The 14164-nt window shown below is 44.9% G+C and overlaps 1 protein-coding gene across 2 annotated transcripts in view; it reads right to left on the minus strand.

Moving 5' to 3' along the window:
• The window catches only part of LOC144100309 (uncharacterized), a 59945-nt gene that overhangs the window by 32089 nt on the left and 13692 nt on the right, over positions 1–14164 (minus strand). For both annotated transcript variants that reach the window (XM_077633294.1, XM_077633293.1), the window contains exons 5-8: positions 11010–11063; positions 8890–9030; positions 5831–5854; positions 915–1073 (exon numbers count right to left, since the gene is read on the minus strand). In XM_077633294.1, the coding sequence (XP_077489420.1) occupies positions 915–1073; positions 5831–5854; positions 8890–9030; positions 11010–11063 (378 nt within the window). The remainder of the gene's footprint in view (positions 1–914; positions 1074–5830; positions 5855–8889; positions 9031–11009; positions 11064–14164) is intronic.

The raw sequence follows: 14164 nt of genomic DNA on the forward strand, positions 1-14164 counted from the left end.
ACAAAGGTGCTGGAGCCGATGGGTGACGACAGAGGAAGGGGGTTGAGGCAGTGTAGGATATGCCACATGGTAACCGAAGGGCACGATCACGCCACCCGCTCACACGGTCTGAAACTGTGAGAGGCACAGGCTGCTCCGTCCGAAGGGAACAGTAATGCTAACGCATATTAGGCCGCATCAATTCCATTGATCGTCATTAAATTTATTTCACAAAAACTTCACTAACGAGGCATGTAAAAAAACATAATCGTTGTTATACCCCTTTTTTGTTACTCCTCTCGTACCCGTACTTATGACTATTAACAACGCAAACCGTTAAAACCCAAATAATTTTCTCTTCCTACTAAGCTAAATTTCATGTTTCCACCATAAGAAGAGTGGGGGGGGGGGGGGGCAAAAGCGGTCATGCCAACAGTGTGAACAAAATTGGAGAGGGCACTTAACCTCCGCCTTAAGAGTATGAATCGACAGCCTAAAGGGTTAATTCCCAGATGTGCAGTTCATTCTCTACATTCCTAGATCCCTGGTAGCCCTGCCCCCCTGGCGCAGTGGTGCAACGGTTAAGCGATGCGACACCACCCTGCAATGGGAGAGGCTCCCAACCGTATGCCTAATGCGTCCCAGGTTGCTCTTTCCGAGCGACCAATCATTAAGTGCCACCTGCCACGGTGGGCAGTTAGCTCACTATCCGGTGAGCAGGTTCCAATGACGCCGCAAGGTCACGTGCCCTAGGAGGCCCTCCTGTTCCTAGGTTGCCCTCTGGCACCACCTGCCACAGGGATGCTAGTTATTTTCCGCTCACAACGCCGACACCGGATTTTTTCGGACAATGAGGCATTTAATGCTGCCGAGTTAAAATGTCCAGTGGCCAGTTTAGCCAGAAGGGTGCGCAAAAGCGTCTCTGTAGTGCTCACCCTTGAGCCTCTTGCGGCCAAAGTAGAGTATCTTCACTTCCTCGATTTTGTGCCTTTGGTAGTTGAACGTCCGCATGTAGACGTAGTCCGTGCACTGGTGGGCCTTAGGCAGCCTATGTTTGGTGACGTACTCGAATGCACATATGAGAGTGTACCGACCTGCAAGAGTGAAGAACGCACTGTAGCGTGGCGCTGAAGCCACTGCAAGCCGTTCAAGTGCTGTTGCGAAGACAAGGGCACTGTCTGTCGTACCACTTCTTTCTTGCGCGATGGTAAATTTAGGCCTCATTGTTCCGCCCTCACTAAGGGAGACCACGTCAACAGTGAGCGCACGTGGGATGAGCCCAGATGTAGTGTTGGCCCCAATGTACGAACCGCCCAAACCTAGTTGCAAATTCTACAGACTAGTACTGATGTGGGGTACGTTGAACTAGTTCGCACGTGTGTAGGAAGAGTCTATACACCCTCACAACGTCGATTTTTGATTTGAGTTTCTGAGTTATTTAACAATGACAGTTACCAATCTCCCTTAATCTTTAGTAGACGCACAATAAACGAACGTTTGTTGCGGCGTCTGAGAGAATCTGTTAAAAGATGCCATGGTTGTACATTTACGGCTGATTAGGCAGAATAATTGTCAGCTGCTGTCAGTCGAGGACTAATTAATCAGTTGTTGGTTAGTCATGTAAAAGATCTTCCTACGTTTTGGGGTGCGACGTCGGTTCCTAATTGGTCGGCGGCAGTTAGTTTGAGAGTGATAAATTACAATATAACTTCAGCCCGGTAGTGACTAGCCAGAATACCGTGCGAGACGGTGGAAACTATGAGAGCTTAACCCTAGCACCTGTTTCCCTACCATCGAAGGAACAGCGCCGTAATGGATAGATTGATGGCTAGTAGATAGGAATGTCCGCTTTGAAACGAGGTCGCGACAGTTGTCACCATGCTCGGCTTTTTTCATACATTTTTTTTCTCAATTTACTGTCAAGTTTAACCAGGTTTTTCTGAATTTTCTAATTCTCTTATTGCCACAAGTTCACTAATGAGCCGTTATTAAAATGCATTTTTTACTCATGCACTTCTAACCTTGCGTCACCTATCTGCTTCTGAGCCACCAGTCTTCCAATCGCTCTTTTATAAATTGTACTGCAGATTCATTCACACGACCGTTCTTGTCTTTAAATTTTAAGGTCCTCACGAAGAGCGACTGCGCATGAATCGAAAGCTGCACGGATGTCTCCACATTCAATTATACACTGTACATTTTTCTTTCCTAGATTTACAACACAATGCACTGCGGAGTCTTTATGGGTAACTTTCTTTAGCTTCGCGTTTTAAGACACCTTGATCTAGCCTCCAATTGTAGGACACTGCCTTTTGAGCCATTACAGAACGATTCCTTCCTGATCATCTTTACCCAATTTCTATATAGTTGTACAGTCAGCTTCTTTTTCATTAAAATATTCCAGTTTTTTGCCTTCTTTATTTTTCACCGACGCCTAAAGGCCTTTAGGTCTGCGTCCTGGCTTCCTTCAAAGTTACTAATTGGTATCCTACTCATTTCTGCATTATTAGCGCCGGCCAGCGCTGACTGGTAGCATTTCTGATGTAACGGCGCTGTGTGCCGGCTACAGCTGCGTTTTAAACCCACCAGACTGCACGGGTGCCCCTTACTGTCCCTGCTATCATCATCACCATAATATTAATCATCAGCCTCACTATGCCCGCTACATGGCAGAGACCCTTCCCATGTCGCCTGCAATTAACCCTGTCCTGTATCCTGTCCTTGGCCAGCTGCGGCCACCGCAGCCCCACAAACTCATTTATCTCACCCGCCCATCTAACTTTCTTCCACCCCCTCCTACGCTTACCTTGCCTTGAAACCCACTCTGTTACCTTTAAGGACCCGCGGTTATCATTTCGTTTGCATTACATGCCCTACCCAAGCCCATTTCTTGCTCTTGATTTCGACTGCCCGGATGTCATTAACCGGCATTTGTTCCCTCACCCACTCTGCCCGCTTCCAGTGTCTTAACTCTGCACCTTTCATTTTCGTTCCATAGGTCGCTGTGTTGTGCTCAACCTGTGATGATCTCTGAGATCATCACCTGTTAAATCCTTTTCCAGGGATTGTTCGTTCGGCCTTAAATAGCACCATCGTGACGTGAACATTCTCAGTGATGCTGTAATTGTAACGTTATGGCAGCCATCGGTCAAATGGTATAAGCTTTACATCAGTGTGTAATGTGAATCACTTCAATGTTATCTGCAGCTGTGAGCTAGCCATAATGCTCCTTACAGATCACACTGACTCCTTCACACTGGACTTACTTACACACATATAGCTCCATCACAGCTGCCGCACTTTCGTTTTTCTGCATAAACCGATCGACTAGAAAACTGTCTTACTCTCCTTCGGCTATCCACTCCGATATCTTAATTAATTTGAGCTCATTTTAGCGTGTCCTAGCCATTAGAGCGCACTAAACAAAGTCGTGTGCCTTTCTAGGCCGTTTTTACGCACTGGCTTGCCATTCACACTGAACTGAATCTGTTGCTACCTGAAATATGATGCACCGACAACGGTGCTCCTTTTCCCGCGATTCGTGCTGGCCTAGAGGGAGCTGAAAGTAATGCTAGAGCCATACGCCCAATGCAGGCTGCCCACTACCTACTCTTTCTGCTTGATGAGAAATGTGACACCGGTAGTTATGAGACTCCCACACTGGGCGCACCCGCCGCCAGAGAAACTTCGAGCCGCATTTTACGATGGTTCATTTTCCGGTGGGTTATTTTCATCGTATGTCCCTGGAAACCTTCAAGCAGTATCATAGAATAACTTCGGCAAGGCATCGTTGTCCGCGAGAAAGACCGAAAATAATAGGTACGATGCGATCAAAAAGAGGATGATTCGCAAGAAAGACTTGGAGTGCTGATGGGTGTTGCATTAATGCACACTGCTGTGTGCACTGTTTATACGAGTGAGCAATAGTAAGCTTTGGAGCATAGGCATCCTCATCCAGCAGACTTGTGGTTACAGAAAGTGCCTCTCGACTTCTTGGTCACTGAAAATTCATTTAATATTTGCTGTTGCCTTAACCACTGCTCACCTGGCTGTCACTTGCGGTTATTTTTAGAGTAATATTCCTTGGCTTGTATGGTTGTGTAGCCCACATGATGGAACAAAATCCCAGGAATGTATTCTGGATTTATTATGACGCCTGGATTCCTTTGGAAATAGCCAGACTTCCTCCATACCGCTAACTTCCCCGCCAACAAAAAAAAATTGCGACCCTCAGAGGACTGCGATCACGACAGCGCTGACGGCACATTTTCTGGAAAATAGTTCAATGCTGTGATGCCAGTTTTGCACAACCATCCTGAGTAACCTCATTTGCTTCCGCGTGAACAAACAAGTTTATTTCGAGGATACTACAGCATACACAAAGCAGCAAATAGCTCATACAAGTGTCAGCTTACCAAAAGACTCTCTCACGAATCACCTAACCTGACATTTTAACTGCAGCAGTTGTCAGCAAATAATTATCGGAACTGAAACTGATTCTCTAGTTTGAAAACTGCCCACGGTTGGCCCACAGATTACATATTGCACTTCGGGATGTTGCTGTTGAAGCCAATGGAGAATCGAAGTCACGAATAGCGCTTATTTTCAAGAAGTGTAAAAGCATTTGGTCCGTATGTTCAATATGCAAATTCGCTTTTCAGCTTCAGCTGCCACAGGCTGTGCGATAATGCACCACCTTCTTTTCTCCTTTTTTTACTGAGCTACAGAAATAGAACACTAGCTATGAGCTATCTCTCGTGAGACGATAAGTCTCAGACTTTTCGTCATCAGCATGCATGGTTGAAGAAATGACTGCAGGCGTTCTAAGACAAAAAAGCACCTGCATTTTCTCGATATTCGTGAATGCCTTATGCGATGCCATGCTGAGTGTTTGCTCTTTAACAAAAATAGTGTATTTAAGCGACACCGCCCTCGACAGCTGTCAGACTAATTAGTCGCTTCGTGACTAGAAAAATGCAAGAAGCGACTTCAGTTTGCAGTCACTACACAGTCTGCTGGTAAAGAACAAAATCTAAACAACAGTCAAACCGGATGCCAAGCTTGCATTCCTATGACGGCCTCTCTGTGAATCAACCGCGTCAAGCCATAATATCAACGGCTACATTTTTTTTATTTCCTCCTGTATGCCCGGTGATCTTTTATGCGAGGCTTCGCTAGGGCTAGTCACCGATACGCAAAGAACTGAAAAGCTATTTCAATGCCATGATTATGTCATCACGTCCCTAGAATAGCACATCCCATTGGTTTGCTTTCCAGTGCAAGATTGGCACTTCAATGGCTATTTCTTATCCGTCATCTAGCCGTGAAGGTTTGAAGTGCTTGTTACCGGTATCCGGATTAGACCCAGGTTTGACTGATATAGGCATCCATCATAAACTATCTTGTAAAGGTACACCTAGCTCCGCCTTTAACAAGGTTGTGCAAGTCAATATATTTATGACTTGCTCATGAATGGCTGCTTTCAAACTCAAAGACGACCAGTGAAAATAGAACCTTTTTGATCATTTGGACGGCAAAGCGGGTGGTATTCCGTTTTTTATGATGGTAAGTACTATCGTCCTTGCAGATGATTTCATGCACGTAAAAATATGATTTCTGTGCTTTTTTTCATAGGACGAGGCACCGCTTTACTCGAGTTACCGCCTGGTTCAGGCCGTACGAGTGGCGAGCAATAGTAATAATTGTTTAACAGCAATTCCTCTAGCGTTTCGCTCTTACCTCGCAACATTCCTTCATTTTCTTAATACTCATGTGCTAAGGAAAAAGCCTGCTTGGTGATTCTTAAATTTCACAACAGAAAATACGTAAGTAAAGTAAGTGCACTTCTTACGAGGTGGCTTTCCTGGCCGTGACGCTGCAAAAAAAAAAATTATTGATGTGTTACCAAGATGCCAACAAAGGGAACAGAAAAACAGGTCTCGAGTGCATATCAGTATTTATAAAAGTAAAGGCTGATGCAGATAGATACAAAATACCTCTAAGCCCTGTGAAGTACAGCGCTCCCGCTCCCGCTCGCCGCAGTGGTATCTCTATGACTTTTGCATTTGGCTGCTGGCTCGAAGTTCGCTGCTTTCATCCTGTCCGCGGCGGCCGTATATACAGACGGAGGCGAAATACAAAAACGTCCGTGTGTTATGCGATATCACCGCACATTGAATAAACCAAGGTGGCTAAAGTGCGCAGGCCTTCTTCAAGGCACCATTCATAGCCGCCGAGTATCCTCGGGCCGTTGAAATTCGCCTACCACACTACCCCATACAGGCACAGAATTCTTGCCAGTTGATTCGTTCCTCGATATTTTGGCCCAAATGGTTGGCCCCAAAAACCCAAAACGCAGGACCCATCGTGCTGAAGACCCTTTTTTCAGACTTGAGCAAAGCAAGAAAACCCCCAAGTAGGTTAAATGAAAAGCAAAATGGGGGGGGGGGGGGGGGGGGGGGGCTGCGAGATTACGTTCGCAAAGAAATAATTTTTTCCTTTCAAGCGACGAAATATTCCTGTACAAAGCCCGACATGTGTAGAAAGCATACCTTGCGCAGGCGATTCGCATAAAAAGGTGTATGCCAATTTCAATCGCTCGCACGCGCACATCTGTACACGCCCAGAGCGCGCCTCTTCGCGGCACAGTCTGCTGCAGAAAGGATGAGTAATACAGGGAGTGCCCGTAGGTACAACCTCCCACCGGTTCATGGTGCTACCAGTGTTAAGTGTGCACGGCCCGCCGTATAGGAGTAACGAGTGCGCCGGCGCGGGTTTAACTGGAGCGGATGCCTAGACAGGTCGTGAGGTTCCGCAAACATTCAGCTCTGCGCTATCGCTGGCGACGCTAGCCGCCGTCAATAATGCAATGTATTCAAAACTGGCGAGAGTTTTGAAGGCCTCCGAAACCGAGCTTAAACGGGCTCACGTGGCCAAGCAAATTCTTCGGCGGTAACTGTAGCGGCAGCGCCAACAATTGCACTTTCTGATCCCAATACCGTGCTCAAACGAAGCTAGTATCCACATTTCAGTGTGCCGCAAGACCTTAAGCAGCTACTCTGCGAATTTTTTGTCGATGCAGACTGTCTTGCATAAGTGGCAGCACAAGGAAGGATTTGAGAACCTCGCTGCTTACGCTTTCGACTAATCCTACAGCAGCTCGAACACGCTACATGCGCGGTATAACGTGATCAAATTTTGGCGCACGAACACGGAGAACTTCCTCATGCACTACCTAGTAAGCCATAAAAACGCACTATCTGTGGTAATACAACTGAGACCTTATTTGCGGTGCTATGGAAGATGGAAGGAATGCGATGGACCAAGGCATATATCAGCGACACTTTGCTCCTGTATGAGTTCATTTTGTGTGTTTGAAAGTTATGGATTCCGCTGCATTTAATGACCTACACTTGGCGTCCTTGCATTGCGTTGCCTACCACACATATAAAAAACTGCAGCGTTTTGCAAAGAAGGCATTCAACCCAATTACGTAAGTTCACTACAAAATAAGCTGTTGGTGGCTCGGTGACTAGATACCGTATATGCCTACGCGTAATCCCCTGCGTTGCAGCACATTCTGAGTACTTATCGTCCGTCGCAGATGGCTAGCTTACAACTCAAATGACTGAACGCAGTGCCTGCGAACATTTGAAGTGATAATTTAAGTTGATTGCATCCAAGCCCTGATGTTCGTCTCACCATCCTCAGCCATGACAACGCAAGCTTCCACATGAAGCACGGCTCCTAAACAGCAAAGGGCGCATTCGCTGCAAAAATGTCTGAAAATATTTTTGATTTGTTTTATTGTGTGTTGCACCCAAATTCAAGCGCATCGTGCCATTGCCAATCAATCAATCAATCAATCAATCAATAATTTTATTTCTTCCTCACAAAAAGATTAGCGGAGGACGAGGAGGGCTCGAAGAAAAAGTGGAAGTTTCCACTTGACGAGCTTCGGGCCCTCTTTTTATGAGACATATACAGTGGAAGATTAAGAAACATACATCTTTATACATTAGAAAGTTTAAAAGTCAGTATGTGTAATATGCAATACAAAAATAATATACTCATTTTTGAGCCACAAATAAAGGTCAGTATGTACAAGGAAGGCAGCCACGGTAGCACACCAATTCTACAAGAGAATTTATAAAATACAACAACAATTTCATACACGCTCACTGTCGCGCTACAAAGGACTTAAGCATATTGTTGGTAATGGTGCTTATGTTAATTCCTTGACAATGAAGGTGGTTTAGTAGGGTCGGCAGGGCATGACGGAGCATTTGTTCAGATAGTCTTAAGCGTGAGTAAGGAATTTTCCAAATTAGATTAGTGCGTGTATTGTAGTGTCGTGTTTGAGGGGTCAAGTTAGCAAGTGTACGGAGAATTTCAAGCGAGTCATGCTTACTATTCAGAATTAAGCAAAATTTATTCATAGATCAAGGGATAATTGTGCTCAGGGTCATTCAGTGCTTTTACAGATATTGTGTCAGGGGCTTAGAGTACGGAACATTCACTGGATTATGAGAGGCGCCATAAAAGAGTGTGCACGAATACGTTTATAGGACCTGGGTTACCATAACATGCGCTGTCATTTGAAAGTGTACGCGCAGTTATGCAATTCGCCCCCCACTGATACGCTACTGCCGATATTCGAACCCACGACGTATGGTTCCTCACTAGAACTCCTTAACAAGGCGGAGATCAAGTTTCATTACACCTTTTGTTTACGGTGTGTAAGAAGAAACTACTGTATACAACACCTAGGCCTCTCCAGATTGGGCATATTTATGCTGCAGCCCGTTTCCGAGATGAGGCAGGCAGAATCCACCGATGCCTTTTTGAATGGTAATTAAGCTGACTGGAAAACGGGCGTGTTCGATATGAAACGAGGAGTGTTGTTCTCACGTTTTCCCGGAAACGGTGTTGTTGTCGTTGTGGTTGTCGTCAACGCTGTCGACGTTGTTTTTGTGGTCGTCGTCGATTTTGTGGTCGAGGCCGTAGATTCCACATCTGTGGTCACTGTTGATGTAGCTTGTCCTCCGTTGCCTGCAAAATAAACGTGCGAAATCAAAGTTGCATGAATGTCGCAATGAGCCGCGCATTACAACATCGTCCTTAAGTACATTCAGCTTCTTATCTGCGCTTATTTGGCATTTCACTGCTTGTGAAAGCCGAATATGTACTCTTTACATGAACGTTACCTCCTTTACTAGCAGCGAAGGACGGCTAATAAAGCTCGAAATGCCATCCGATAATGGCTATCGCACATGGTATGGGAGGATATTTCAAGTGCCGAGGTTTTCACGAAACCACGAGCTTAAATAATACGATCATAATCTCTGTTGTACAAAACTGCTTATAACCCTGAAGGTAGAACTTACAAAGCAACAGTAACAGAAAGCACAAATATATGTAGTGACAGCTTTTTAACCATGAGCACGGTATGAGACGGCTATGAGTTGTCTGTAAGAGAGCGGCACTGCGAATAAATAAAATGTGCAACACTTTCCATGACAGAGGCTAGCCTGTCACAAATCATTCCTCTCTGGGCTATTCTGCAACATGGACTGTTGTGTGCACCTGCCGCTACAATTTGTCTATGCTGCAGGTTCACACAGAAGGTTATCGAACAAAGCGGGGCCATGTCCACTGAAGGGCGACGTGGGGGGCTGTATTTGAAAGCGGGAAGAAAGGCGCGGGCTGGGTGTGGAAGGTATCGTGCATCTATCCTTATCAGTTCGTTCATGCTTTGTGCAAAGGGACGCCTACTCATACTCGTTTTTTTTCTGATCATAATTCTTGATGAAGACAAAGCTTAAAGCTATTTAAAAAGCTAGTTAGGAATCGCTTGACAAATATCTCCGAAACTTAAGAGAAAAGAGAACAGAACGGTGGAAACACACACACTAACGGTAATATCGAAAGACCAAGCAGAGATCTAAAAACAGAGCTCCTGTTTTGCAAGTTTTTCTCAAGTGTTTTCTCTTGGCGCTTGAACGAGCTCTTTAATCCTTAGTGTAGGCTCATCGCTATTACATTACCTCCCGATTATCTGTTGTACAAGGTTTGTTCAGACAAACCTGCGCCATCAAATAGCCCGGATGTCAATTGTACATGAAGTAATACAACGTGCTGAAACTCCCAGTGCGAAACAAAGCAGGATTAGGAAAAAACAAACAGCTGGGCAGGAATGGTCTGTTAGCGCCGTCTCTGTTAAATGGTCTCCACTGTGGGGTTCTGTACCCATCGGGCATTTCCTTTCCCGCTCTGTTAACCTCCATATCATCGAGATCAACAATGCGCGCCCATCCATAAAGGTTAGCAGATGTGGGTGAGCAACGCCTACAGCGCTGCGTGACCCGGCACCACAATTTGTGTAGACCTTAATCCCAGAACTACGGTAGTTCCACTATAATTTAAACTCGCCCTATAGGCGGCTGATTTCTACGGCGTAAATGCAAATATATGCTGGATAAATTAAAGCTGAGGTAAAGCAGTCTTGGCCCTGTTGACGTCAGAAAGGGATATTTGGTGGTAAGCTCCAGTATTGGAACTTCCAAGTGGAACTTTGCAACTGAACTTCGTTCTAATGACAAAAAACGTTGATACCTCAGGTAAGCAATGTACCAAAGGTCTAAAAGAAGCAAAACGATAGAGGACCCAACATGTGCATCAAGTATAAACCATTAAACTGCCCACATAACCCTACGGGGAATTCTTCGCATCTGAGAAGAACTAACATTATGTTGCGGCGACTTCTTGAAGGATTTATTTTTGACCATCATCCACACAACACAAGCTTAGGAGTTGATTCTGGCGTAAAACGCTTTTAATGAGGCACCTTAAGAGCTGCCCGAACGTCCCTGGATCATAGTGACTGTACGCAGCTTCCGCAGCTTTTCATTGAAGTGAAGTGCTAAGTGTTAAAAGCCAAGGTGTCGTACTAAGCTCTACGCATTGTTAATGCTGTGGTAATAATTTTTCTTTGCCACACGTACACTCTACTTGCCTTCCATACTACTTACCTCCGTGCCCGCTTCCGTTGACAGTCACTTGTGTGTACCTGTCGGAGTTTGTTTCTATAGAAGAATGATCGACCGAGAAATGAACAGAACAGCATGAGATATTGCATTGTAATATCCGAACTGGGCTTCTTGGACCGTAATTTGCAAAGCTCTACAGGATTAGAAGACAGTGGACTGAAACAGTGGTGCACGAACACAGCGTCAACTTCGTCAATGATTTCTAAGAAAAACGCAGAGCTCTTTCTAATGCATCATTGCCTGACACAAATGCCTTTTGTGCTGCGTTTTAAGTCAAGCGCCTATTCTGGCGCAAAGCGAAACATCGAATTGGATTACCATAACGCAAAGAAGGTGGGTTGTGCTGATGCCGATCAAACTAAGAAGCCCAAAGGGTCTTTTGAATAATAAGCTTCATGGACATGTACGCCATACAGAAAGAGGGAAATTAAAAATATAAGTACGTTGCAATACGTTTAAGATTCGTAAACCACGCTTTATTTAGTGTTTTTTGATCAGTTTAACCAAGAATTGACGCGCACTTGAAATTACTCAAGCGTTGAAAATACGTAATTCAAGAGGAGTTTGCGTGAGGACCACATGTCTTTCTCTGTCTGCGAAGGAAATTCCTTCGTTTCGCACCCGCTGCAAGGCACGCATGGCATTCGGTGCCACGCACATAGAAAATATGTTTTCACAGTGTACTTGTGTGTTAGCGCTTTGTGAGTACACCCCTTTCAGTCCATTTTCTTGCGGTGAGGCGACTGGCTTGCGAATTATTAGAGCACATACATTCATATATTATAGACAACGCATATAAACATGCATACATACATACATACATACATACATACATACATACATACATACATACATACATACATACATACATACATACATACATACATACATACATACATACATACATACATACATACATACATACATACATACATACATACATACATACATACATACATACATACATACATACATACATACATACATACATACATACATACATACATACATACATACAGACATACGCACATATGAACGAAGGCAACAGTCACCGAAACCAAGGTGCATAATTGCTTCTATATATATATTTTTTAATTTGTCGTGCTGAACAATGAGAGAATAATACTTAGATTAATTTGGCGCTTTAAGTAAACTGATTATAAAGAAGAAAAAACCATGCCGCCGGCGGGATCCGAGCCCGCGACCTCTGACAGTGTATATATGTATATATATATATATATATATATATATATATATATATATATATATATATATATATATATATATATATATATATATATATATATATATATATATATATTTAGAAAATGCGATTGCCATTGGTGCTGTGGCTCGTCAAAATTTGGCTTTTTGAATAGTTACATGCACTGGAAAGGTTACTTTGCCTGCGTGCTTTTCGCAAGAGCGTATATTTTGACACGATATAGCAAATATTTTTCGAGCCACAGCGCCGAGGTTAATCACGTTTTCTAAATTCGAAAAGCTTAGATGGATGTTATTAACCAGCGGTTACAAAACTCTAATTGGGAACTCTTGCTTTGCTGTTATAGTCAAAAAAATTAATTGTGGGAAATTAGTTGACCGGAGTTTTTGTGCCCGCCGACACTGGTAAGCTATGGCGCAAAAGTCATATTTTTACTCATGAAAGCCTACTTTTGAATAGTACTTAATCATCGCTGAAACACCTACTATATATACACGGTGTTTCACCTAAGACTTAATATTTTTAACGATAGGTTTTTTGAGTTACAAGAGCGCTGTTTTCAGCATTACATTGTAAGCGGTGAAATGCATCAGAATTCACCTAAGGCATGCTAACTAGCAGGCTGGTTAACGAATTTTGAACCAGTTTTAACTATTCCAGTTTTGCTCCTTAATTGCTGAGGGGCGTGCAGCGCGCCGTCTTTAATATCGATATCAGTTTGTAAATTGCGGAAAAGCGGTACGCTCGGTGCTGTGGTACAACAAATTGCGACTACACTGCGGTAAAATATGTGCGCTTTCGAGAAGCTTGGAGACAAAGTAACCTCAATAGTGCACCTAACTTGTTGTGACATTCCTTGTGTGCTACGAGGTACATTCCTTGTGTGTGCTACGAGGTACATTCCTTGTGTGTGCTACGAGGTTCCACGTTCGACGGCGCGGCGTAGACGGAGACCCAGATGACAGGCATCATCAATTACCCAGCCATGCTCGTTGAGAGTGACAACCAGAACGAAGGGGTTTAAGCCCAACCGGACCCGCCGCCGCGGGGAAACGGGCTTATCCTCCCCAATTGGCGTGGCGGTTCCAGGGGCGGCCCTTCCGAGCACATTCCAGGACAAGAGAACTGTCAGCGGGCCAGAGCGCGCCTTACCACAGCCGACGCTATGCGCTACCTCGAAGACAACCTTCTTTCCCGCGGACTCAACACGTGAGGGGGGCGAGACCACGATGCGGTGGTATGTTTGTGCGCCCAAGTGAAAGCCCTAGCCCCCCCTCCTTCCCCTCCGGCGTGGGCGTCCTCACCCTAGGGAGTGTGGAGAAGAGGATATAAAAATCGAGAAGCAGTACGGAAGAGACGCTCAGGACGACATCGTTCGCCAAGAGGGCCTTCAGCGCCGAAGCCCGACGGCGTGCAGCTTCTGCCAGCAACCGCTCGAGCCCAACTCCGGAGCCACTCCATCGCCCCCATGAAGTCGTCGGCACGTAAGCTCGGACGCCCCAGCCTCTGATGTATAATCTTAATCATGTGTAATTATTGAATATATCTGTTTGTTTAAACTGAGCCATACGGTGTCTCTTTGCCTCTCCGTCCCGTGTGGACCTGCGCGTTATGGGGGTCATCACACTGGTGTCAGAAGGGGGGTCTCAAAAGCAAATGTCCTCTGAATGCTGTGACATTCATGACTTCAAAATTGTTATCAAAAGGGAATCACGGGACTGATTGTGGGACTTTTACCCCCATTTGAGAGGCTTGAGGCACTGGAGGGCTTGAGAAAAAAAAATGTCTGTATCTGAGGGAGCTCCCACTCCACAGCCGTCGCTAGGAGCAAGCATGCTGGCATTAGGAAGCGTAATTCCGACGTTTACGGGAGATAAGACAGGGGTTCCAATCTGCGATTTCTTTTCCATGC

Source organism: Amblyomma americanum, chromosome 8, assembly GCF_052857255.1.
Source record: "Amblyomma americanum isolate KBUSLIRL-KWMA chromosome 8, ASM5285725v1, whole genome shotgun sequence".
Taxonomy (NCBI): Eukaryota; Metazoa; Arthropoda; class Arachnida; order Ixodida; family Ixodidae; genus Amblyomma; species Amblyomma americanum.